The sequence below is a fragment of the Camarhynchus parvulus genome, chromosome 1 (assembly GCF_901933205.1).
Source record: "Camarhynchus parvulus chromosome 1, STF_HiC, whole genome shotgun sequence".
NCBI classification, from domain to species: Eukaryota; Metazoa; Chordata; class Aves; order Passeriformes; family Thraupidae; genus Camarhynchus; species Camarhynchus parvulus.
In genome coordinates, this window is record NC_044571.1 from 88,994,691 (window position 1) to 89,021,645 (window position 26,955).

Consider the following 26,955-nt stretch of genomic DNA (forward strand, 5'->3'; position numbering starts at 1 on the left):
AACATTCTTAATTAATAAATTATTAGCATATGAAGATTCATGAAGGTCCTGGCTGTGCTCCAAAATACTATACAAGATACCAAGGAATATTCAGTGTTGTTTCATTTTGTAGAGGACTTCATGCATAGGGGATGTGCCTCAACTCTGCACTCCCTTCTGCAAGTTCTGTGTGCCCATTCAATCTCTGTTTTTGAAATTCTCTCTAAATATATTTCCCCCAGGATTTTGCTTGTCCTCATTCTAGAGCTGTTTCCAAGGCCCATACCTAAATTAGAGGACAAAGGAAAACAATTAGGTAGAGACAGTAAAGGAGTAACAAGCAGAAGGCTTCTGATGACTACCATAGAAATCTGTGAGTTTAACATACTGGATTTCTGGAAATAGACATATTTTTTGGGTGTTTCTAAAAAAAATGCATATCATGAATTACAGTTGCAGGGGAAAAAATACAGGAAGGCGGTCTAAGGATGTCAGTAGTTAAGTGGCTTGTCTTCCTGGTGGAATTGCTGGGTGAAAGGAGCCCAGTCAAATTCTGAGGGCTTCTAATGGTATGGGTTAAGAAAGACTGAATTTAAAAGACTTGGCAACTAAGCAGATAAATTAGCTGTAGTCATGTTCTAGAAAATGGGAAGAATGCCCAGACACTGGCAATCTGGACAATGGCAAAGTTTCCACTGCTAAACAAAAGATAAGGAAGGAAGATTAAAAGTTAAGTTAGTTTATTTGCCTTGAAGGTGACACCCAGCTATCTACAAAGAAATGTCAGGGGCTAAGGTTTTGGTTTAAACACAAGATCAGATCTGAAACAGGATCTGTGAGCTTCTGTCATGGAGATGAGAAGTCTTGAGGGCAGTGATGAGGGTGGCTAAAAGCCCAGATTCTTGGTCTGAGATTTGGGCTGCAAACAAGATCAATTTAGGGGCATCATTTCTTGCAGAAGGATGGAAGGAAATTTTATTTGGAGAAGGTCTGCATAGACTTTGTGGGAGTATTTAGCATTCAAAGAGAGTGCCTGTGTCAGTGAATTCTCTTCTCCCTAGCATTGTCCAAATGAGTTGAATGATTACAGTGAGGAGGACTGGCATCCAGAGTGGTGGCCCTGCCCTTATTGAAGACCAAGGAAGGAAGCTGGTGAAGCCTAAGTTGGTGCAAATAATAGTAAAGGAAGGTAGGAAGTAGGAAGATGAAGGAGGTCAAGAGGAAGTGTCACAGCAAGAGGAAAAAAAGCTAAAACTGGATGGAAAGGGATAGGAGTTGAATTAGGATTCTGTCTCATTTTCCTTCTGTTTGAGGAACAGTGCTCATGTCATATGCAAATCTAACCACTTGCTAGGAAAAGATTTTACTGTCGTCTTTGTCTAAAAGAAACCACTCAAGGCATCTGTTTTTTGGGGTAATTTTCTGGGCAGTAAATCACAGAATCAGAGAGTATCTTGAGTTGGAAAGGACCCAGAAGGATCATCGAGTCCACTCCTGCTACTGAGGGGACAACCTCAAGAGACACCATGTGCCCAAGAGTGTTGTCCGAACGCTCCTTGAACTCTGTCAGGCTTGGTTCTGTGACCACTTCTCTGGGTAACTGTTCCACTACCCATCCACCCTGTGGGTGAAGAACCTTTTCTAATGTCCAACCCAAATCTCCCCTGACACAGCTTCAGGCCATTTCCTCAGGTCCTGTCACTGGTCACCACAGAGAAGAGATCAGTGCCTGCCCCTCCTCTTCCCCTTATGAGGAGGTTGCAGCCTGCAATGAGCTCTCTCCTCAGTCTCCTCCTCTCCAGGCTGAACAGACCAAGTGACCTCAGCTGCTCCTCACAAGGCTTCCTGTCCAGACTGTTCACCATCAGAGGATGGCTCTCCTTTGCACACTCTCTAATAACTCAATGTCTTTTTGTAGCACCCAAAACTGCGCCCAGCGCTCGAGGTGAGGCTGCCGCAGTGCAGAGCAGAGTGGGACAATCCCCTCTCTTGCCCTGCTGGTGATGCTATGCCTGATGCAATGTTGGCCCTCCTGGCTGCCAGGGCACTGCTGACTCAGATTCAACTTACCATTGACCAGGAATCCCAGATTCCTTTCTAGGGGTTTTCTGTATATGGAAAAGTTGTTCATCAGTAGTTTTTCAAAGTGTATTAGATATGTTCTCTTCTGATGTCATAATGAACTGTTATTAACTCCCTTGGGGAAGAAGGGTTGAAATGGGCAATATTCTGCATTTCAGCATTTCATTCCCAGGCCACCACATAGATGCACAAGTAACTGTATAGTGTGTGTATATAGCACATGTAGGTATTGGTGTTTTAAGTAAAACAGTGAGCAGGTAGGATGCTTGCAGATAACTAAAAAAGCATAATGTTCTTAAAGTAGTTTAGAACATTGACAAAGGACAGTTTGACTTAGTAGTTTTTTTTAAATAACAAAAACTTTTTCCTACCAAGTTATCATCTATTTACTCTGCCTGTGCTAGAGTTTTAGGCTGTGTCCATCTGCAAGATTGTTTTAAACAAAGGTGAAAATGTATTTAGAAACAGTGTTTTGAGGATGAAACATTCTGTTGAAAGCATGAATAAGATTCTTCTTAGTCTGTTTGGAAAATCTTTATAACCAATACTTTGACAGCATTTTTTATGCACCAAAGTTACCTCCATGCCTGTAGGATTCATTTATTTTCTAATAAAAATATTCCTTTCTAACCGGTGATCTCTGACTCTGTTCATTACCTGAAGAAAAGAAATTCAGTCTAATAAATACAACCTTGACTTGCCTTGAAAGAGAAAACTCTTGCTAAGTAACAGCCTCCCTGTTAATGGTGGAGCTTCCCTCTTCATCCACAGGCACATACAGCTCTGGCACTCTTTCATTAACCTACCTCTAATGTCTCAGAGCAGCCCGGCAAATTGGGAGAAAGTGGTCACTTTTGCAGGATGATCATGATGAAAACCAAACATTAGAAAAAATAATCAGGCCTCTTTTTCTGCACGTGCTTGATAGTAATACAGCCATCTGTACAGGAAGGGTGATCCAGCAAGAACAAAACACAGCACAACTGCTCTGTTCTTCCAGTTCTTCCTCTTTCAGACTCCAGTCATGTGAGGGACAGTATATGTATGTCCATGCCTCATGTATGCCATGAATGTATATTCGCCATATACTGGGAGAAGGTAGTGGAGTTGTGATATGTGGGAATATTATAAACTGTATATGCTGAAAGACTGAAGTAAAGTCTTGCAGTTAGTGTGTGAAATGCTTCTTACATGCGGATTCTCAAACTTTTTTGTTTTAATTAGTGCCCACTTGTTTTTTTGTTTCATTGTCTCTGAAAGTAGCCTCTGGTTAAAGATCAAGTGTGGCCAAAAGGTAAAAGTTCACAATTTCCACACAGGAGGTTATTTATGAATGATAGGCTTACGCAAATATTTGTGTCCTCTGACAGTTGTCTATCCATCTGCTGAAAATCCAAATGATGTTAAACTGTGTGTTCTTTCTGTATAGTAAGCCAGTGGCCTACTTTTTAGTGGCAAGAACAGTTGCTGGTGGCCTGCTTGCTTTTCTTGACTCTGTTCTAATTTTCTTTTCTCTTTTTAAAATCTTGAATCTCACAAAGAAATTTGAACAAATTTTTAGAGGGTTTTTTTCAGTTTGCTTTCTAAAGAGCCTGTTGTGTCACAGCAGATAGGAAAGACTTTTGTTAAAAGTCATTGTCTTGACAAGTGAGGCTTGGGAGCTGTTCAGAAGGCTCGCTACTGTGTGCATAATTAAAGCGCATTAAGTTCCAGTTGGTGATTTGGGTGTCAAGCATTATAATTTGTGGTCTTCTCTGAATGATATTTAGGCAGCTTGTGGACACTTTGAGAGCATACAGTGTTCCTGCACAGGCAGCTGCAATAGCTCATGGCAGTAATTGTTTAAAGAACTTGCACCTGTTTCTAGTTTCAGATTCTAATTATTAGATCTATTTATGGTTCTTCTTGGCAAAAACAGTCTAATCACAGGTTATTTTAATAACATTGGTTGTTTTAAAGTAGCTACTGCTGTAGTTTCATGGTACTTGAACATCTCTTGAGACTCTTGAATAAGCTTCAGGGATGACTAGAAGTAAGTAGCTTTCTCTTAGATAAGGTTTTGAAGATTTACTCAAAATACTTTAAATTCTAAGGGTTTACTTATGTTGCTTGGAAGCGGGGGTGGGATACGGAAACAGTTTGACAGGTTTTGGTATACGTGTTTATGCTGGGATTCTCTCCAATCTTATATTTTTAGATTGATCCTTCTGAGGTCTCTGAGTGTTTTAATATAGTGCTCTCTGCACGTATTACATTGTTGCTTACGCCTTCCTCTGCTGGCCAGGAAGCTTGGTGACTTGAGGGGGTGTCAGCTGCTCACACATAATCAGTCTTCTCATTCTCTTAACTTTATTCTGTATTTTCACTGAATTCTTGTTGCTTAAGAGCTCAGAAGAAGTGTGGTATTATATTTAGGGATGTGATTTTTCTTCTATCAGGGTCTTATACTTGAATACATTTAAAAATATGTCTTCAGCTGGCATGTAGGATATGAGGTGTTGTGTAGCTCATGCTGTCCATCATTGGTAATTGCACAGAGAATATGTGTCTGCAGAAGAAGCTCTTGTGCTATCTTCTGTAAACTCCCTCAAATACCTGTTGACCTTTCTGTTCATCTTACTGTTTGTTTATCTCAAAATGTCACTTCCTGGAAGAGAGGCTTTGAGCTGATCATAAAGCTAGCATTGGGATTTTTCATCTCTATTGAGTCTGTTTATTTTCTTCTGAGTGACTGAAGGAAAGCAGACTGTGCCATTCAAACTTTCTTAATGGTTTTAATTGGATTCTTGTGCTCTAGAAATGAACAGCTTTTGTATGTTTATAGAGTGGTTCCTGCAGTGTAGACAGATGCGAGTTCAAAACTTGCTTTCCAATTTATGGCTGTTTCATGCACTTTGAATCTAGAAACAGATGAAGTTTGTAGAGTGATGGAGCTTGTATTATGATTGTTGCATACGGCACCTGGAACTGAAAACTTAAAAAAAAGGTAAAAGCAAAATCTTCCTGGCACTTGATATTGATGGTGCAAAGTTAAGGTGCACAAAGTACATTGGCAGTGACTCATTTCAGTGAATCAGACTCACTGTAACTACTCAAACTTCATAATTCTTTTTCACACAGGGGGATTGTATTTCGGCACTTCCAAGTTAACCATGTGTTTTCCCAAACATATTTCTATTTATCAATAAAGCAATTAGGTTAATGTAAATATACCTTGACCAGCTTTTTATTAAGGTCTGAGATACACTGTTACCTTTTTCCTCATAAAAATGCAGTTATTTCAATGATGGTTAATCCTTTGCAAAAAGAATTTCAATACCTATCAGCAAAATATTAGTGAAATTAGTCAGAGAATAAATACTGTCACTTGCCTAAAGATACCGAATTTTGAATATGGGAAATGTACCTGCAAAATACATTATTCCCACACTGAAGTATTTTGACTCTTAACTGTTCAGTAACATTTCAGATTTCTCATTCTCTTTCAAGCACCTCTTTGGCTCCTTTACTCTCTCTCGGGGAGAACATGACTGTGGGAATGATGTCTTGTTCTGGTGACCTCATTCTCATTCTCTCTCGTTGAATCTTATGCAGAGCCCTCTGCTAGCCTTGGAAGAGCTTTCCAGAGCTTCAGATCCTCCAAGTGGTAGAATTTTTTTCTGTTTTTGCTATTGCTATTTGAGCATGATATTGCTGCCACGACAGAGTGTGAGTAGCTTTTGCAGGAATACAAGGAAGTTTTTTTCTCATATAAGTAGGTCACAGTAGAAGTAAAAGTCCTAAATGGTATTACTTGTTTTCTCTTTTTAGAATAGTGTTTTGCTGCTTTGGAAGTTTTTTCTTTGCTTCTCAGTTAAGGGAGAGGGGCACTGATACTGTTAGACAGTATTAATGATCTTGGATTTCACAGTCAAATTGAGGAGCTCAGTCTTTTGTTTTTTTATTGTTTGGAAGAGATATGGATGTGGTGTGAATCATATTGAGAAAAGTGGCTGAAGAACTTCAGTTTGAAAGCGTTTCCATCAGTGCATCTATTAAAATGTTGCTTTGTATTCCTAGTACTGATATATTGAAGGTAATAATGCTGCTATAATTTATTTTAAATGCAAACCTAATAGCACTTTGGAAAAATGTAAGAGCTAATAAAGTACTCTTTGTGTAACAGTGCATTTTTTTTACCTAATGCTTGTTTTAAAATGCCTACAACTTTTTTTGGCTTACATTAGTCATTGAGCAACTCTGTTTTTTAAAGAAGCTTGTAAAGGTGGTGCTATATTAAGAGTCTGATGTGTGTCTTTCTGATGCCTTAAAATATTTTAGGACTGGAATAGGCCATTTTTGTCTGTTGTTAGAATAACTTCTCTAAGCCAAGCTTTAGAACTCTTCATTTTATGTGCAAATCTTAAAACCTTGACTGATCATTAAAGATCACTTATTATTTAAGATAATGCTTAAAATCAAGATGATGTTGGTCTTGTTGAAAGTGAATTTCAAAATCATGTTTTACTAAAAGCTCTTATGCGCCTAAATGGCATTTTAATTAATTCTGCTTTTAGGACTGATGGTTTAAGGACTTTACTGATTGGAACAATGAATTGTGAATTGAAGGGAAAACATGCTGTGGTGGGGGTTGTTAATAAACAAAGTGGTTGTGGGGTTTTTTTTTGTAGTGGTTACTTCCAATCTTGTCAAGTTGTGTACGATTTATTTATTGTAGAGAAAGTGAAGAAGAGCCCTTCTGATTTCTTAAAAAAATATTATTGAATTGTTGCTAGATGTGCCTCTGCACACATCCTGTAGTTGAAGTATAACTTTCTAAATTCTTGAGTGGACGAGCAAAGGTGCTAAGACAATCTAAAAAATTTCTATGATAAATTTTTCTACAATAGTGTTGTGGATGTGTAGGTGTTCTTTCGGGGTTCTCGGCAAAAATAGTGTAGGATTGTGTACTAAAATAAATTAATAAACTTGTCTAAATCATTAGAATTGCTTAGAGAAAACTAGGTCAGGATGTGTTTAAGCAGCAGTTTCTTTGTAACCATTTTTTTTTAGTAATGAGATTCTGACTAGCATTTGTGTCTCTAGAGAAGAAGAGGAACGTCTGAGAAATAAGATCCGAGCAGATCATGAAAAGGCTCTGGAAGAGGCTAAGGAGAAATTGAAGAAATCACGGGATGAGATTCAAGCTGAGATTCAAACAGAAAAGAACAAAGTAGTGCAAGAATTGAAAAAGAAAGACAGCAAGCCACTGCCCCCAGTTCCTTTACCAAACCTGATAGGGATAAACAGCGGAGAACCAGCAGACCCGGATATCCGAGAGAGGAGGAACAAAATTAAAGAGGTAAAGATGATGATGGTGGTGGTGATGATGATGTGGTCCTACCTGTTCTTGTGTCTGACAGCAGTTATTTATATGGCATTTAGTTGCTGTGATTTATGTTAAGAAAGAAAAACCGATCTGCAAATCATGTAGTAAACTAAAAGTAGACAAGCAGTAATGAGCATCAGCATTATTGTATGGTGTTGGAGTATTAATATTTCACTGGATAACAACTTAAAAATTATTTTGAGGAATTTCTTCAGCTTAGTGATATGGATTCAAAGTGATTTTTTCATTAACACATGGAAGAGTAACAAGGGCATCTTTAAAGTAGGGCATGACTTTGTGAGTTTCCTTTCAAAGAATGGGATATCTTACTGTGTCACAGGATATTTTTAGATGCTAAAACATTAGATTGAAAAGATAAGGAAAAAGAAGACCTGCTGCTAATATTTGAAAATTACCAAATTGTCGCATACTTTTCAAAATGCATTTTAAATGGGTTTTAAGAATTCAGTAAATTTAAATGGATTGAATGTGTTACAGGTAAATGAGACAAACTAAGATCTTTGCTTAGGCTTTTGGTTCTGTGGCAACTTACACTACGGGAATTGCTGTTTGTGGTCGTATCCTCTCCACTACTGGTTGGCTGTAAGATTGATTGCCCCTTTTTGTCCTGGCAATGCCAATTTTCTACTACTATTGCCAGACATTTCTTTGAGTCTGATCTTCTAACTAGTATGGCAAAAACATTGTGCAGCCTCCATTATTCTTTTTCTTTCCTGCCCTCTGATGAGTTTTATGCCAAAAAATCGGTTTAGCAAAGCAGGAATGCTTCAGGCCAGATGCAGACAAGCACTGACCCTGTTACTAAAGAATGTCCAGAACAATAGCCCTTAGTATTTACATCAGATAAATTTACTTGTAAATTGTAATCTGAGTTTAGTTAGCTTATAAAACCAAAAAGAAATCTGTCATTTGCCTGTCCTCGTTGTAGGAAGTAGTTGTTGCTGAATTACATCCTATTCTGTGGGTAGATCACCCATTCTGTGGGTAGATCACCCAAGCTGGAATTTTACTTTGAATATTAATGATGACTAGATGGAATCCACTCTTATAAAGTAATGAGCAGCTGGTTATTATACATGAGTGATGCTGTGTGGAGCTGTATCACTATTTGTAGTATTTGCTCCGTATAGAGCCCTGTCACAATCCAGGTATCTGAAGTGGCAAATCCTTCTGTGAAAGTTGTGCCTGTTAGTGATTACTGCAGAAGTGCTTTTGCTAGGAAGTTGTGTCTGGAATATTGGACCTTCTTGACCCTGCTTGGTTAGGGCTGCTTCCCGAAGAACAAAATTGAATTGTGGATTTGAAAAGGCTCTACTAATTTGTCTGCAAACTTTTTGAGTGAGAATATAGAGAGCAGTTTGCTTTTCTAAATGTTTTTGTAGGGTGGACAGTGAACAGCATGGTTGTCAACACTTCTTAATTTTTACTACAGATTACTGTAGCAAAATGCCTATGAGATGGATTTAATGCATAGAATAAAATTGAGTTTACCAAGTAATGCAAAATTACTGAGCACAGCTAACAGTGAAGAACTAGCTAGAAGAAATAATCAACCAAAGCTCTTATAGACCAAGTCTGGAATTGGAGGGGGGGTTGAAAATTAGTATTTGCATTTCTGAGGTTGTTTGGTCAGATTGTAGATTGAGAGATTATAAGCTGTAGGTTAGTATAGAATGGCAATTTTCTTGGTCTCATGAAAAAGTAGTAAAATTTGGACCATTCTTGCTGATCTAATCCTGGAGGTATAGCAAAGTGTAAGAAACAGGGTAGTTTGTGAGTAAGAATCACCAGGTGGTGATCCTTAGCTGCAGTTGCCACACACCTCATGCTGTAAAAGGCTTACTTCTTTTTTTGATGATCAGCCTACGTGTGAGTCACACTGACAAGCTGTTTTTCTATTGCATAACTTGTTGATGACTACTATTATGGTTTCTGAAGTGTAGCTTTTCATTACCAGACCATAGGTGTTTGTGGGACTATGTTTTAAGTGGGTAAGTCCTTCAGTTAGGATAATAATGCCTTTGTCTTGAGCGGTTTTCCCTTGAGCGCACATTGTGCTTATAACAGCCCAGGATCATGGGAGCATGAGTGAAATTTCTTTGTTGTATGAATTGCCTTCATTGACTCAGCCACGTTAGTTCTGTAGCTACCAGGTGATCTCCAAAATTCTTAATTTTAGTTTCATGCAGGGCAGGAGATTGTCACTTCTACAGCTAGATGTGTGAAGGCATAGAACACTGCAGTGGGAGGTCTGCTAGGGAGAATGGATAAGCAGTAATGCTGAGGAACCATTGATGGAACAATGTGGCTGTGATTAAAACATATTAATATTGTCAAATGAATAATATTTTATCTGAAGCCTGTTTTTGACATTATCCGATGTCTCAGAAAAGACAGCAGTGATTTCGGAGATGTGAAGCACAGTTCATCACTGAGGTCCTCCCTCACTGTTTTATGTAACCAGTGTAGACTAATACAAATAGTCTTTGGAGATAGAGACATAGCAGAAAAACATGAGCAAAGGCGACAATATCTCTAATGTAGGTCCACAACTGATATATATATGAAAATATATATATATATATAATTTTTGATATGTAAGACATTATAATTGCCTGAAAAATAGCCCAGGGAAGCTACTGACTCTTTGGAGGCTGCATATCTGGCTTCAGAATTCCTGGTGTTCTCAAGAAAGCATTTGACCTGCTTTGGTTTACTGTGAATTGTCCTGATAAATATTTGAGGAATTTCTCTCTCAAAGAAGTGAAACAGCTTTAGACTGTTCAAATTCACAAAATTAATGATGTTATACAGCCTATTTCACCTCCTATCAAATGGTGAAAAACTGTATAGAATTGGATGGAATGATGGGGGCTGTTTGTAACACACATGAGTCTTTACATTTCTGAGAAAGGCTGGAAAATTTTCAAATGAGGATACAGTTTCTGTTATTTTTGCAGAAAATATATTACCAGTTTTTCTTTCCAAATAGCAATTTGATGAAGGCTGTTTTTTTTAACATTTCTTTATAAGTGGTTTGGCAGTAGTTTAACATTTTAAAAAGGCATATTTTGATTTTAGAAAAAAGTGCATATAAGAGTAAAAAAGAATTTCTGTAATGCTCTTAAGAGAGCTTTGCAAAACATTTGGAAACTTTATATAATAGGAATGTTTGCTGAGCACAGAGAGGGAAGCTTCTTAAGGTCAAAGAATACAACTGGGAGCAGAATCTGCATCTTACTGGGGTTTTTTTGTGTGTGATTTGGTTCTGATAATTATATTTAGTGTTACATTGTATTCTCAAGTTTAGTTTACAAAATTGTATAATCTGTCTATATTCTTCTAAGAAGTTATTAATTATTTCAATAAGGAGAATTTATAAGTTGGCTGATTATTTTAGATGCACAGTGACAACTCTGAGAAATAAAGGTTTTCCACTTGTTTACCATACATGCTTTGTGGCACCTCTGACATACTAGCTTGCTGTTGAGGCTTTTAAAAGATGCTGTGGTGTTTAATTAACTGGTACTTTAAGAACAAACACATTGAAAATTATTCTTGCTGTTACACTTTAGCTTTGTGTTCATATTTTGGCTTTTTGTACTATGTAGAACAAAAATATTGAGAAGAGAATTTTTTTTTAAGATTTTAAGTGCAACTTGTATAATTTTACAGCAAGGCCTTAAGATCTGTCTTTTCATTGTGGTTAATGCAGAGAAATTAAGAACAAATCCTGTCTTTTGGAAGTCATTGGCTTAGTTCCCAAGTTAAATTAGCTATAAATTGCTTCAGCACTTGGAATTTTGGCACTTGATTTCCATTATTGTACTCTTTAAAGGTGTTCAAAGTATTTTTTTTCTTTCAGTTTCAATGTAATCATTGCATAGTGGTCTGGGGTCTACTGTAAGTTTTATTTCCATGGGAAGGTAAATTCTACCCTGTCAAATAAGGAAAATTTTGTAATTCGTCTAACTATTCAGGGTTCATGTTTTCTTTAATTTCAGCCTGAGATGTCACAGTATTATCTTACTGCCAGCACTCATTTTGGATACTTGTTAAAATAGTGTATGTCATCCAGTGATGGTCCTAATCCTATGCAGTTGGTCCTTCCTCTCTGCTCAGCACTGGTGAGGCCATCCCCGAGTTCTTTGTTCAGTTTTGGAGTCCCCAGTATGAAAGAGACCAGGAGCATTGTTGGAGAGGGTCCAGTGAGAGACCACAAAGATGCTTAAGGACTGGAGAGTCTCTCATCTGAGCAAAGGATGAGGCAGCTGGGCTGGACAAGAGAGGGAATTTTGCAAAATACCTGGAGGGAGGATGCAAGGAAGACAGAGGCAGGCTCTTTTCAGTGGCAGGCACAAAGGCAGTGGGCATACACTGAAACACAGGAGGAAGCTGCACCTGAACAGCATAAAGCATTGTTTATTGTGAGAGTGGCCAAGCACTGGAGCTGGTTGCCTACAGAGATTGTGGAGTCTCCCTCCTTGGAAATTACTGGGAATGGGCAGTTTGTTTACAACTACCCTACTTTAGTGGGGAGGTGGGACCAGATACCCTCCAGACATCCCTTCCAACCTCAGCTATTCTGAAGTAAGATGGTGTTGTTGACTAAGCCTGTCAGCTGGAAGACAGCTTCTTGAGGATGTTACATGAGGGCACATGGTAAACTTAACAGCTAAAGAATAATGCTGTAGGTTTCAAATAGATTGGGAAATCTGAGTTCTCTGGAGCTTCTGTTCTATTACTTGTTCTTTGTTGTGATACGCAATCATGTAATAACACAGTGCTAATTATAAATACACTTTTTAAAAATCAAGCTCAAAGGAGGTGTGCTGTCCACAGAGGTAAGGTTAGAGTTATGAAGTGACTGAAACTGCTGCCTTGTACCATTCTTGCTTGTGGAGTTTAAAAGCTCTTATTTTCAATGAGATGGGAGGGCAAGGTGGTATCTTTCGGATAAGCTGTTCTCAACACAGCAAAATTCAGGTTCTGTTCTCGTGTGTCACAGCTTTCTGGTTTAAAAGAAAAAAAAAAAAGTTGAGGAAGACATTGAAACAAAAATTATTGTGAAATGGACATCCCGGAAGTAGAGGCACCAGAGTTAAAGGTCATTGAATAATAGAATAGTTTGGGTTGGAAGGGACCTTTAAAGGTCATCCAGCACAACTTGAGGTTCATTTGTGACATATGACACCTGTAGAAAGGGTTGAGTTTGGATGCTTTGCACAAGTGAGGAACAAGTCTGTCTGGGAAGCTGGGGTTGTTCTGACTTGAGTTCTTTTGCCAGTGAACTTCCCTCATCATAACTTGCCATTTATCCTCTTTTAAAATTAGAGTTGTAATCTATTGCCTGTTTGAAGGGAAGGTAGGAAGTTAATTTATTTAATATTAGTGGAGGCAATGTCAGAAGTACTTACAGATACGTGCCAAGAAGAAAAATGATTAAAATGTATTTTCATCATGGTCTCTGGATGATACTCAAGAGGCTGCTAGTACTGTTGAGGAGTAACAGGCTGTTTTATAAGCAGCAAAACTTATGGTTTCCTATGGATTTTTGACCTATATCCCCTTATACCACCCTCTGCTCATCGTGCTCTTGTTGCTGTGAATATCCTCCTGGCTTCCTGTTTGACTGCATGAATTGCAGTGTGTTCTGTGCTTTCTTTAGAGCTACTGGTGTGCTAAATGCTGCCCCCCTGAATGAAGAAAGGGTTGAATTATAACTGCATTTGTCTCAGTCAGGGTACCAATTTGTGTCGGTCTGCTTTATCTAGCCACAGATATTTTTTCTTTTCCTCAACACAAAAAGTGGAATATCTGATTCCTCCAGCTCTTTAAAATCAAGTGTGAAATTAGAAAATGGATTAAAAGGCTACTGTAAATGTATGTGTCAAATGATGGATGTACAGACAGCAAGGTTGCATAAGGCTCATTCTTTTAAGAAATTGGGCTAAAAATAGTAAGTGTCCCTTCACCTGAGTTCTAATTTTTGTGCTTATTGAGGAAAGAGCTGTGTAGAAGAAAGAATTACTTAATCATCCAGAGATCTTTTCATGCTGCCTAGGTCCTCTTTTCATAGTTACTATTCATACAACTTTCAGAGCTAATCTCATTTATTGTTTCTGATTGCAGTGTTTCTGATCTAGCCAAATAGTCTGCTTCTCTGACTGGGGGACCTTTTATCAATATCTAAAACCAATTTAGAACAATTTCATTACTGCTGACACTTTACAGTCTTTGTTTCCCTGGTCAAATTTACTTGGACTTCTAGTTGGTTACAATATCAGTTTGTAATAATCCGTGCCGGTGAAGGGTTTTGCGTTGTATTTTGTAGCTCACTGCTCCTGGCTTGCATTTCTTCGGTTATTTCCTGAAACTGAAGGACATAATTATCATCACCCAACTTTTTCAGTATTTAAGGTAACACTCCCTGCAGTGTGAATGTTTGTATAAAATCCACACACACACATTTTATGTATGCGTGTGTATAAAAATCTCTTTGCATTTACACACGTGTATACACACACACATTGTTTATTAGTTGGTTTTGTTTGCACATTATTTGGATTCTCTGTGTTCTGGGTTTTCCAATATAATTTGACAAGTTGAGAACAGGTAAATTTGTTTTCGGTTAGTTTCACTACACTCTTTTAAAGTTTATCTTAATTTTACTGAATTAGTGAAATCTGTAAATTAAGGATAAAATCTTTTTGATTGAGCCTGTTGGTAAGCTAGTTTTCCATTTATATATTAGAATGAATATTGTTCAGTTGGCACTTCAGCCAGTACAGGCATGTTAGGAGTGGCCCTGAACAAAGCTGTGCCCCAGCTTGTTGGAATGATTTTATAAAGAACTTATTTTACATTTGTTAAATCAATCATTTATGTCTGTGAGAAGCTTTGCATCTCGGTGTATTTATTTTACTGGAACAGAAGAATGGAAATAAAACTCCTAGTGTGCAGCTTCATTTGCAATATTTCTGCTGCACATCCTGGATATGTTGATTTGATTCATAACTTAAAATGCGCTACTCATGAAGAATGCAAGTTTTTGTTTGAGGCTATTTAAAAAATGAATCAATTTAGTTAAGTTGTAAAAATTACAGAATTCTCCAGCGCTCATGCAGTATTGGAAGCATGTTAAAAATTCAGGAAGGTGTTCATTATTAAAGATGTCTTTTTTCCAGACCATTGTGAGAAGAACCTGTCTTTCAACAGCGAATTAGCACATTTGCAGTATTTAAAACTCATAAATGCAAATTAAAATCAAAGAAATATGGAAATATTTCACTTACCTGATATTATCAGCCAAACAAAAATGAGCAAAACTCCAGGTAAATTTCTTATCTTCAGAACTGGGTAAATCAAAAGACTCCATGAAATCCAGTTGACCTTACTGCTATTTTTTTTTTAAATTTTGTATTTTTTTATGCCATTTATTCCTGTGAAACAGAAATGCTGGTAGCAAAAATCATGAATTACAGCTAGATTGAAGAGATCTCTGTTTTAAATTGCACATGATCTATTATACAAGTGACAATAGGTGTGTTTTGAGCTATGGAGACTTTGATTGGAAAGCCAGAGCATCCTGTTGTGTTCTTGTTAGTCATCTTTGCATCATTTCTCCTGTAGTCCCCTCTGTGTTTGCTGGAGCAGCTCCATAGAATATATGCCAATGTGTTTTTAACATGCAGTTCTCCTGATGGTGTTGGCTCTCAAGTATTGATAGTAGTGATGATACTGATACAAGGTCTGTGCTACTGGTAGTTGATGTGTAACCTCTCACAGTACATTCCATTAAGTCAGAGACCATCTGCATACAATACTGAACTACCTGAAACTCCCTACAGTTCACTCTAATTAGTTCACTCTGAGATTTGGATTCCTGATTTCCATCGCTGGCATCTATTCTTATTTTCTGCTTTGTTACCAGGGGAATAGTGGCTAACAAGGCATCAGTTTTTGAAAGGGATTCAAGGGGAAACCAAAGCACTGCAGAACCCTGTGCCTGCTGAATGAACTGCAGATTACCAGAAACCAGAGCAGGGAATAGAATCACTGAGCATATAGATATGTATGATGTCCTGCTCTATTCCAAAGCCATAGAAGATCCCCAGAAGAGTCAACAAACATGTGAATAATGGAGAGATGGTTGGATACATAGTTTGAAAAAAAATATTTGGCAAGGTTCATTGCTAATAGGTGTTGAACTGAGCAGCCATGGGATGGAGGATAGTTTCTATATTTGCCTGGAAAACTGGTTAGAAGGCAGGAAATGGAGAGTACAGATAAATAGTGCTGGAGGTCACAGAGGACCTGTGCTGGGGATCCATGCTCTAAATTATACAAATGAATTATTTAGAGTTTGAAAATGGATGTGTAGTGGTATGACAACTTTGCTGCCAATGCGAAGAATTGCAGAAAAACCTTATGGGACTGAGTGATAATATCTTTTTTTATTTCTCAGCTAAATGTAAAATGATGCATATTGGGGCTGGAGATGGAGGGATTCCAACTTCATGCTAAGTATGAAAAGCTGTGAGGTGACTTAGTACACTTGAGAATGAGAAATTGTGTTTTTTATAGTTCCTTGGAAATGTCACTGTAGTGCTTTAATGGCAGACAGTGAGCAGATACTCAGCATTTCAGAGAAGAGAACAGATGAGGTTCTTTACCTCAGCCTGTGAAGCTCAGGTGCCTCTGCATCTTGTAAGCTTCATGTAGTTCTAGTCTTTCAGCTTCAAAAAGAATAGGGTAGAACTGACAGGGGTGCAGGGCTAAGCAGATGATGGCTAAACTTAGACTGATGCCTAAAAGGACAAGACTGGAAGAAAGGAGCCACAGGAACTTCTCTCTTCTGGCTGATGTGCAGTTGTGGTTGTTTACAAAGATGATCCAAGAGGCTCTATTTTTCTAAACAGCACAGCACCAATCAATCTTGTGAATACCATATTCTCTTGAAACCATGATGATGCCCAAGGTCAAAAATACCTGCATCATCTTGGGTTAAAAATATTTGGCTTTCTTGAACATTTTTGAGCAAGGTTCACTGCTGCAAGCTCTTCAAATTTAGGCTCTTTACATCTACTGTTCCAGTTCTCACCAGAAGGATTTGCCTATGTAATTTCATCAGGCATCTAAAGCTTCAAGTATTTAATGCCAGCAAAAAGAGTTTCCCACTTTGCATCCATCTGATAAGTGTTTTTGTTTTATTAATGGATTTGTTACCAGATTTGACAGTAAATGAAAACCTAGTGTTCTGTGTGTGTTAGGAACATATTCCAAACAGACTTTTTCAGTGACAATGTTTAAAAATGCATGACAGAGGCATGAACTGATGCCTAAAATAATTTCTTTTGAGATAGAGTTCCCAGAAAAATAAATGTATGAGTTTTCTAAGTTTCATCAAAAATCTGAGTATACAAGGAAAAGATAATTTTTTAAAATTAACGTCCAACAGTAGGAAAATGGTTATTAATTTTTAATCTGCCAATTGAGCAGTAATTTTGTCTAGCAAGTCCTCGGTTAATTTTAAAACAGAATTTGAAGGTGGTTTATATAAATCTCTCAAAATTGTATCCCTAATCAGAATACATTGCTTTGAAAGCAAAACCTATTTGCTGTCTGTTATGCATGTTCCTGGTGGAATGGCAGGAACCAGTAAATACAGCAATTTGCCAGAACAGTGGTTCTTTTGCTTGCTTGTTTCTCAGGACTCCTACTTTGTTTGCCAGTTGTAGGACTGGAAAGGGGTTTTTGAACCAATCCTTCCCTTGAATTACTGTTTGTGACATGCTGGTGTAGTGGTAGAACTGCCTTACAACTTTCTTTTCAATAATTGTAGCCTTCTTTTATTGTTTGTCAGAAGACATCATTGCCACTCTGTCTTTGTAAAACTTCTTTATAAAAATCTGATTTCCCAGTGACTGTAGGGGATTAGATCCCATGAACATATTCTTAAGTCAGCAAAACCAACTAGATAATTGTGTACCTAGAAGTGCAGTTTCATTTGGCACGTCCTGCTTCTTGCTTTTCTGTCTGTCTTGCAGCAGAGTCCAAATTAGTCTTTTTTGTAGAGTTATCAAGTTGTATTTACAGCAGCATCTTGCTGGTTGTTATTTCCATTGCATCCCATAATAAACATTTTCAATATTAGGATGCAGCAGACCAATAGCCCATGAATGATTTTACTTTCAAAAGCAACATCTGTCATTAATGGTGTCAGTTAAAAGTCCATTGCCAAAACTGCTTGTTCTCTGGTGGCCAGATTGCAAGATCTGTATGTGACATGCCCAAGTTGCAATCCTTTCCTATGACAAACTGCTATCAAGTATGGAAATTTCAGGTATGGAAATGTGTGTCTTGTGGTTTTCACACTTACTGATCCGTGCTTGTAATTTTCATTTTACTGAGCCTAAGGTACCTCTCTTGAGTTCTTTAAGGGCTGGGTACATTTGTTTTTTAAATAGTTTTACCTTCTTGCTATTATCTGTAGTGCCGATGTTTCAGTCAATTCTGAGGCTTTCCTCTCCTCTTAAAGACAGAGCTTTGTTTTAGGAAAAGCCTGTCTATCCCTGCAGCTATTCTTCAGCATTTCTGATTTGTACTATGCAAAACACTACCTAGCATACCTATAGAAATAATTTTTTCCAATCAGGAGTTCATGTTGTTTGTACTTTCTGAGCCAAAATGCCATCCTCAGTTAAATTTTGTAGCTGTCAGAGGCATCTGTCTTCTTGTGTCTCTCCAAAGCTTTCGTGTGCACAACTGCTCCCAATGGTATAGATGTTCTGTCTATAGTATAACATGCTACCTGTTCTGGCAGTAACAGAAACCTCCATGTTGTTACAAGATCTCTTGGCATATCATCCTTACAAAACTTAATACTGTATGCAAGAGCTCTGGGGCTTCTCGCTTGCGTGTAATGTGCAGCTCTCTGCTAACATGATATCATGCAGTCTGCTTGCTTTGTGGTGGAGGAAAGCAGTGAGTTGAGTGCCCGAGTAACGGTCAGCGTTCATCTGGAAACAGTCAGTTGGCTGCTTAGTGTAATAAATGATTCTTGAGGACTTAAAAAACCATATTCTTAGTTTTTGGGGCAGGCAGAGAGGCACGACAGGCATGTTTATGGTTACCAAAGTAGCTTAGTCTCCTCAAAATATGATTTCTTACCTCAGTCTTAGTTGATGTAGTCAACTGTGTCTTAGTCTCTTGTGTTAAAGAGACTTTCAGGTCTCACTAGTGTATTCTTAAGTTACTTCTGCATTAATTCATGCATCCATTGAAATGTACTCCTTTTCAGTTTCTATCTTAATAAAATTTTCTTAGGATAAATTATATATAGAGAAACATCTTGTGTTGTATGTATTCTGTTTTAGCCCTTTGTAATTTGCATACTTTTTTTGGGTTTCTTCAGAATGAAATATTCTGTAATAAATTATGTACCTTCCCCCCAGAAGCAGAGCGAATTAGGGCAGTGAAGTATTCCACAATTAGCATTCTGCTGTGAGGAAACAAGTTGTTCTTCTCCTGGACTTAGCTGGTTTTCGTCTGTTCTGATATTTACTATACCATCAGAATGTTAATAGCTATTTGATTCTCTTTCATGAAATATTTATTTGGGACATCCAAAGATCTCAGAAACCCAGTTTCCCTTATATGCAAGCCAGTTGGTTGGATCTGCTACGTCACAGTCATGTGTTGTTTAGTCATCTTTCTGCTTTCAAACAAACACTGGTCAGTCTTTAGTTTCATCCTCTAGTTCTTTGTAAACCTTTAAGTCTGTTTTCCCAAGTAGAGTTTTTAGGACTGGCAGGCTGCAGGTTACAACAGGACCCTTCACAGAAGCCTTGACTGTCCCCAGTCCTTAAGTGTACCCTGACTAGGTAAAGCCTTAAGTAGCCCAGAGTGATCCCATGGAGGATCATAAGTGATCAGGCTTTGCAGGAGGTTGAACAGGAGAGGCATCCTGAGGTTCCTTCCCATCTGAATGATGCTGTGAATCTCGATTTTATGATACTAAATTAATGAACAATTTTATATGGGAAGTTGTAGGCTTGTTCTAGATAACATTAGTGAGGGCTCTCAGAGGAACTTCTGTGCTTACTGCCTGTGGCCAGGCTTTTATTGGATTTGTCACGCTGCCGTTTTCTTACCTGTCAAGAGAGGATCCCTTTGCCTGACTCATCCTGATGTTTCAATAGCCATGAATTGGCCAGTTTGATAAGTGCTGTATAAACACGGAGAAGTTCGTGAATGCTAGGGAAATGGCTTTTCTCTCCTATTTTAATATATTTGCATCCTCTTTTTCTTAGACTGCTAGTTCATGGCACTAAAAGAAGTTCTAGAATATTATGGCCTAATCAGGTGTCAAAATCAGTGCAAATACTAAAAGCAGCATGTGAGCTGACTTTGAATGGCAAGCAGTAGGAGTGGGACTTTGGCATCTTGAGAGGGGCAGCTGTGCTTAGGTTGATGCCAGTTTAACATAGAAGTTCTCCCCAGCTTCTTGGGCCTGTGTGTGGTTCAAATTTATTGTCTAGGCATGACTTAACAGGGTCATGGGAAATTTGGAGGCAGCTTACATTTAAAGGAATTACGGCTTTGTAGTTTGGATAGGGGTCTCTTGATGGTTGTAGGGGGAACAGAAACTTTGTTTTCCATGTCTCAGCAGGCAGTTTAAGTGCAGTTTGAAAGATGCTGACTTCCACTAAATCTTGAATTTGGTGGGAGGAGGAATCTGAGAGGTAGTAAGAGGAGAGATATGAGGTAATGTTGGTAAGGCAACCTCACTTTTTAGCTAGCATCTGCTTCTTCCCTCACATTTTCTGTGAGTATGGTGGCTCTCTGATTAAAATAAGAAAGTTACAGTCATGTAAATCGTAGTGAAAATAGATTGCCTTGCCTCAGTTTCTTAAAGGGTTAGTATTCTGTTAGTTACATTCACATAGTTTCTCCTCTTAGAAAGCATTTATCAAACTTGTGAAAATCATGATTTTAAGTCCTATATATTTTTTTGGGATTTTGTTTATATTAACAATATTTTAATACAATTTTTTAAAATGAAATATAAAATAAAATGTATAATGTCGTGGTTACGGACAGATGGCTGTTGTTCTAAAAGTTTCTTCTTACTGTTCTTGTGTCTGGGGCAGTCAATGTCTTTTGATATCTAATTTCTTCCTATTACTTGCTTTCATCTGTTTAGGTACTAATAATATTTATTTATTTATTTAAAACTGCATTCACTTTGCAATTTGGTGGTTGCTGATTTTCCAACAAGTAAGGACTTTGAAGAGTTTTAGCAAATTCATAAAAACATTGCTTAGTGGCTCATGTGCACAACTAGTCAGCAAGACCTTTTGGGTTTTTAGATGCAATTTTCTTATTAGGTGGTGGAAATATCTATTAAAAAGCTAAATGCTTTGTGTAGTAAATATTAATAACATTATACTGCTTTGTTCATTATGCTTTCTAAAAAGCAAAACTTGTGGCGTTTCTTTTGGTAGAGGCTATATGACGGTACATCTTTGTCAAGTAGGTGTTGCTAATGAGAAATGTTATGCCTTTTGTAAAATTGTTGATTCCTACTTGGATGTACCAGTGTAAATGAATCCTGTTTATGCTTCAGGTATCAGTACATATATTTTTCTTTTAATTAGCGTCTTAAGACATTAGCCAGTGTTTTAAAGCAATTCCTTACACTTAAATGCATTCCTTATGCTTACATTCTTAAATGTCTGTGCATATATTGAAGGAAAAGAAAGAACAAGAAAACGACCTAATGCAGAGCATTAGGATCTGTAGCTCAAGTCAAATAGGCCTGAAATTTTTTCCAAAATTATTCATGCTGTGAAATCTGATTTCTGTAGCAGATAGAAACAGTGACAAAATAATTAGTGACTATGCTGCAATGCTTGTGAAAGATGAAATCTCAAATAAGGAGTAAAATATTGTATTCATAGAGAGTAGTTTTACAATGTAATCAAATCCTATTTTTTTTCCTGTTTCTTAGATGATGAAGCATGCCTGGGACAATTATAGGCAATATGGATGGGGACATAATGAGCTCAAACCAATTGCCCGGAAAGGACATTCCACCAACATATTTGGTAGGCTATATTTTCTGGTTTGTTTGTGATTTTTTTTTTTTTAATATTTCTGTCCATGTATCTTCTTTGGAAGTCTACCCACACTTTCTATCAAACTCTGTTTTAATAAAGACTCTTTCAAAGTGTGAGTGACAGAAATGTATTATTTCAGTGGTATTTCATTGAATTACTTTATTGACCTATCTTTTTGGGTAGTATGTTCTTATTGTTGCAGAGGCTAAGCTGTGTCTATGTGCACTGACGTTTTGTGTGTGTGTGTATGTATATATATAAATGAAAGTCCTGATGCAATGATGGTTATTTTTTGGTTATATTTTGAGATGCAATGAATATAAACGTGCTGGGTTGTTTTGTTTCTTTTTTTTAACCTACCTCATATTGTCTAGATCTTTGTGTTTAGTTCCATGAGAAGCATGGAAGAGTTTGAGTTGGAGGGAACCTTTTAAAGATGATCTAGTCCAACCCCCCTGCCATGGGCTGGGACCTTCCATGAGACCAGGTTGCTCAGAGCCCTACCCAGCCTATTTTGGAGCATTGGCAGGGATGAGGCACCCACAGCTTCTCTGAGCAACCTGTGCCAGTGCCTCACCAGTGGTGCTTAGCACAGTGCAAGGAGAGAGAGAACTGAGTGGAACACTGGAGCAAAAGGCTGCTTCCATGAGAGAAGGGCATTTCTTAGGTACCAGGACAGCATTGTGTGGCACTCTTAGATACTTTGTTATCTTCTACATAGGCACTGCCATAAGTTTCAGTAAGAAAATCTCTTCTGCACTTTACTGTGATTGAGTTTTATGTTATGATTAATTGATGGCTTTCTTTTATATTTTTTACAGCTGATGAAACTGGATTTGACAGGGAAAAATCTTTAATGTTCACCTCTATGATCATGTAGTCTTTGCTACTTGCAAATCTGTTGCTTAATTTGCCATGTGTAATTCTAGATTAGCCTTGGCTTGTAACCCAGACTCTGTGAAGTAAGTTTTTTTCCTTCATGTGGCAGAAAGACATTTTTATGATGTTTGTTTTTAATGTGACTGACATGATATTTTGAAGCAGTTACGAATTGCAATTTCACTGTAGTTTTTTTTTTCCATTCCTCCTCTGCTTACTTCTGACATGTCTGCTAATGAGTCTGGAGGATATCTGCTTTTTTTCTTTGAATAATTATTCTTTGGAGAGGTTATTTTTAAAATTTTGGCATTGCTTTCTGAAAGAAATTGCAGGCCTTGTCCATGCTGAAGTTTCTGCTCCTCTTGTTCCAGCTAACTCTAGCAGCCAATGCCCTACATGTTTGTCCTTTTAAAATCCAGATGCTATTTTGTGCCATTTAGTTTTTAGCCAAATCATGTCATGATTGCTCTATTCAAGGCTATTTCATATGAAAAACTTTTCTGAAACACATAATCTTCAGCATATATCAAGTCTAAAATAGAATCAGCTATTGTTCATTTGGTGGATGGTTGATAGGGGAGATGTGTGTGTGGAAATTGGTCTTTGTCAAGGACTGTCTTAGGCTATATTGTTATTCCAAGCTCTTTACCAATCTTTATTACCCCTATTGACACGATTCCCAGCAGTATTTGCCTTTATAGAAGGGTTGCTTAATTTTTTTTGAAACCTCATGCTAGTTTTAATAAAAAGATGCTCAGCAAAATCTGTTTTTATTATTCATCTCAAAGATGATTTGATCCAAACTATTTTCAGCCATTACTGCAATCTACTGTGCTTCCATTTCAATTCCTAGCACGTCTGTGAGATCCTGCAAGGAGATGGTATCACTGGTTGAATGAAAGGCAGCCCTTTGCATGAATCTTTGGGAAATCAGGTTTGCTTATAACTCCCAAGTGAGGTTAAACACGATTCAGTTTGGAAGACAAATAAGTCATTAGTCTTCCCCATTGGACTCCACTTTTGTCTAAAGCAGTGTATATCTATATCTATGCCAAGGAGAACACAAATGTTTCTAACATTGCAAGATCTAGCAGGTTTCAGTCCAGGGTCAGAGAAGGGGAGAGGAGGTGGCCTGCTCTGCTCTTATAAATCTTAGTTTTAAGTAATTAAAAATACAAGGGTAAACTTTATAAATTTTAAAGCAAGATGCTCTGTGCCTCACTGAAGCATGCCAGCAAGGATGTTTATGGGCTTCCTCAATTATTAGTTTGACTTTTATGACAAAACATGGTAGGTTGCTTTGGTTGGCCTGCAGCAAGAAACTGTTGCCAGTCTTTTTGAGATGTCTTACTGTAAGTTGTAAAGGAGAGTCTGCTAAAAATACTGTCTTTCAAACTGTGTAATTGGGCAGTATCTTGAGTAGCACCTCTTCCACAGCTGGGTCACAGCATTAGTAGTATGGTACTGCTTTGAGAAAGTATGACTGGGAGTGGGTGAGCTTTTAAAGATATTTACATTTAGATGATATATGAAACAAACCTTAATAGGTTCTCTCTTGGTGAAACGGGGTGATAACTGCTTTTGAAAAGGTTGGCATTTATTCCTACCCCGTAAAATGAAATATAAAAGTCGAGGAGAAGATGCAGCAGAGAGGTGTAAATTTTCTTTCCAGTTTAAATTTTTATTTGCAGCTCTGCTGAAGGTTGTAGCAGCTAAGCTAAAAAGGAAAAGTTGGCCTTTTTTGTTGGACTGCTTAAGTTGGTGAAAAAATTTGATGGCAGCTGCAGGATCTTGTTGCAGACGGGGTTTTTGTGGGATCTTGGTCAAGTTCTCATTAGAACACAAAGGGTAAAGAGGCTGATGGAAAATGATGCATGTAAGATAACGAGCAAGCACAGCAAACACTGAGCTTGCTTCAGGAGCGTTCCTGAGTTTAGCATGAACCAGAATAGTTGATGGTATTGTTGGATTCTCTCCCTGTAATGAAATCTTATTGGATTTGCTTTTGGGGATGAGAGTAACCACCTGGAACATGCTGTTTGTAGACTTGTCTCTGTTTGATGACCTGTAGGTGAACTCCTGAAAACACAATCAAAATTATTCAGTCCTGATATACTTCAGAGTTTTAAACTGTATGTGTTTGTATCAGTATAATATGAACTAATTACCGTAGCATAAGCTGTAAGGATGCTTTATTGTGAGTTAAATTGAGTAGTTAGTACTAGTTAGTTTGCATCAGTCTTCAATCTGTTCTAAAATATGTTTATTTGAGAACCTGAACTACTATAAAGGACAATATAAAGAAAATAGACAATGCTTGGGCAATTTGGAGCACTGTCCTCACCAAAACTAGAAATAGTGGACTGTCATCTAACCTGATGCTTTCTGAAATGCGAGTTCTGACATTTGTGGTGTGTTTTGTTTTGGTGTTTTGGGGTTGTTTTTTAGTTTGTTTTGCTAATTTTAATTATTTAAAAATAAAGTGAAGATGTGCAGTTTGTCAAGTGAAAAGTACATGGCAAAGTACTTATACAACACCTGCAAAATTGAAAACTTCCCATATTACTAGCAGGGCACTTCTAAATCTTGCATTTGGATGTGTTCTGTCTAGAGATGAGCTGCTTTAAATGAAGTTGATCTGGTAATGTACATAATCCATAGACAGTTATCTGTCTAGATGTGTTTTGAAGCATGTGGAAAGATTTTAATAGTGATAAAAAGTTTTAAAAGTTTATGAGTTGTGAATGCTTGCATATACACATGCCTATTCTCTCTATTAAAAAGTCATTATTTTGTATTTTGTCACACTAGAGCTCTCTCATGCATTGATAGTGCTTTCATGCCTCCTGTTCTCTCACCTCGCACAGTCATTACCCAAGCTGCCTGCCAGCTCTCTCTTGGGATCCTGTCTTCTAAAGGGGAAGAGAGAATTGTCAGTGAAGTCACATTGTGATTGCATTTGTGGTACCTGGTAGAGCCCCAAGGCTGCAATGCAGTGCCTTATCTCTTCCTTAAAACTTGGCCAAATAAATCTGTCCTCTCTTTTATGAGGAATTTTTTGTCTGGCGTTTTAAGTGTCATTGGTGAGTGAGATATGTTCGAAGGAATAACTCAAGGATTCAGGTGGGGCAGCTCATGTGTTGAATATTCCTTGATGTACCAGTGGAACTACTTGGTTTGTACCACATCATTGAGCATGTCTAGCCTCAGCTTTTTGCTGCCAGTGGCACAGATGCACCCTGGTGACATGGGGGAAAGTTGCTGAGGTGACTGCCTGGTGCTGCAGCAGTGTAGGAAGCTCCTGCAGCAGCTCCTCGTGTTGCTAAGCAATGGAGATCTGACAGTGCATTTCTCCCTGTGCCGGGGAGCAGGAGCAGCAAAACTCCCAAAGAAAATGCATCTGTCACACTGCAAGGATGGGAGGCTATTCCAAAAAGGAGCTGAGTAAGGCACAAGAGGCTGCTTTTCCAATACCTTTGACAAATACAGTATAGCTTGGGAGAGCAATGTGATTTCTTTGTCCACTTTGAGGTTCCTGAAGTAAGAGGTGGGATATTTCTTCTAAGCAGTAAAAGCAAATACTGTAACAGAGTTTTTATTGTTATTTACCCCGGAAATATTCTTTAGTTTATAAGACATTTTTGTTTTCCGTCCTTGTGGCACTTACTGGGCTGCCTGAGCTGCTCTGACATTATCATCTGCTGTCACCTGATTAGTTGTAATTTACTTTTGAAGTGCACATTAATTGAGTGTCAAGGGTGTCTGATTTAGCAAGTCTTGTATTTTCTGGTTTGTTTGTTTACTTGGTTTTTAGCTGGCAAAATACCTGTTTATAAACAGTATGCAGACAAACACTTTTACTGGAAAGAAAATAGATGATACACTTTAAAGACTGTGGAACGACCTTTTAAAAATATGGTGGAAAACTTCTCGTGTCTTCTCACTGTAAAATCCTAATAAAAAGGCAGGTGGAAATCACAGCTTCTGCTCAACATCCTTTTTCTGTGCATGTGTTCAGCCTCTGAATCCATGTGGAGGATAAATGAGCACAAAAAGGGAATATGAGGTATATATGTAAACAAAAATGTTCTTGACTATATGTTATCTTGATAAACAAAAGCCTCCTTAGTGAGCAGTAGTTCTTATCTTTTAACTGTACATGCACAAGTAATTTAGTCATTATTTCCTTTTTCTGTGGCAAATGGAAGGGGAAAGAAAATCCATTCTTGCTAACTGGGGAAGAGAGGTAATTTCACAATGCAAATTTCAGCCTAATCTCTGTATTTCAGGTTCAAGTCAATTTTAAAATAAATGGAAATGGCCTTAAGACCGGCCTGTGCGTCTGTGTCCTCTGCAAACTCCATAATGAGTGATTACAGCAAGATAATGTTGAATATTATAAGTACATTGAATGTACTTATTTGTATTTTTTTGACCAGTAAGACGAACTTTGGAAAGATAAAATTTTGAGAAAGAGCATAACTCTTGAGCTCCTGGCTTTAT

The 26,955-nt window shown here is 37.8% G+C and overlaps 1 protein-coding gene across 1 annotated transcript in view; it reads left to right on the plus strand.

Annotated features, from left to right (window-relative positions):
* The window catches only part of MAN1A2 (mannosidase alpha class 1A member 2), a 133,931-nt gene that overhangs the window by 22,538 nt on the left and 84,438 nt on the right, over positions 1 to 26,955 (plus strand). The window contains exons 2-3 of the mRNA XM_030962387.1: positions 7,147 to 7,402; positions 21,465 to 21,561. Coding sequence (XP_030818247.1) covers positions 7,147 to 7,402; positions 21,465 to 21,561 — 353 coding nt within the window. The remainder of the gene's footprint in view (positions 1 to 7,146; positions 7,403 to 21,464; positions 21,562 to 26,955) is intronic.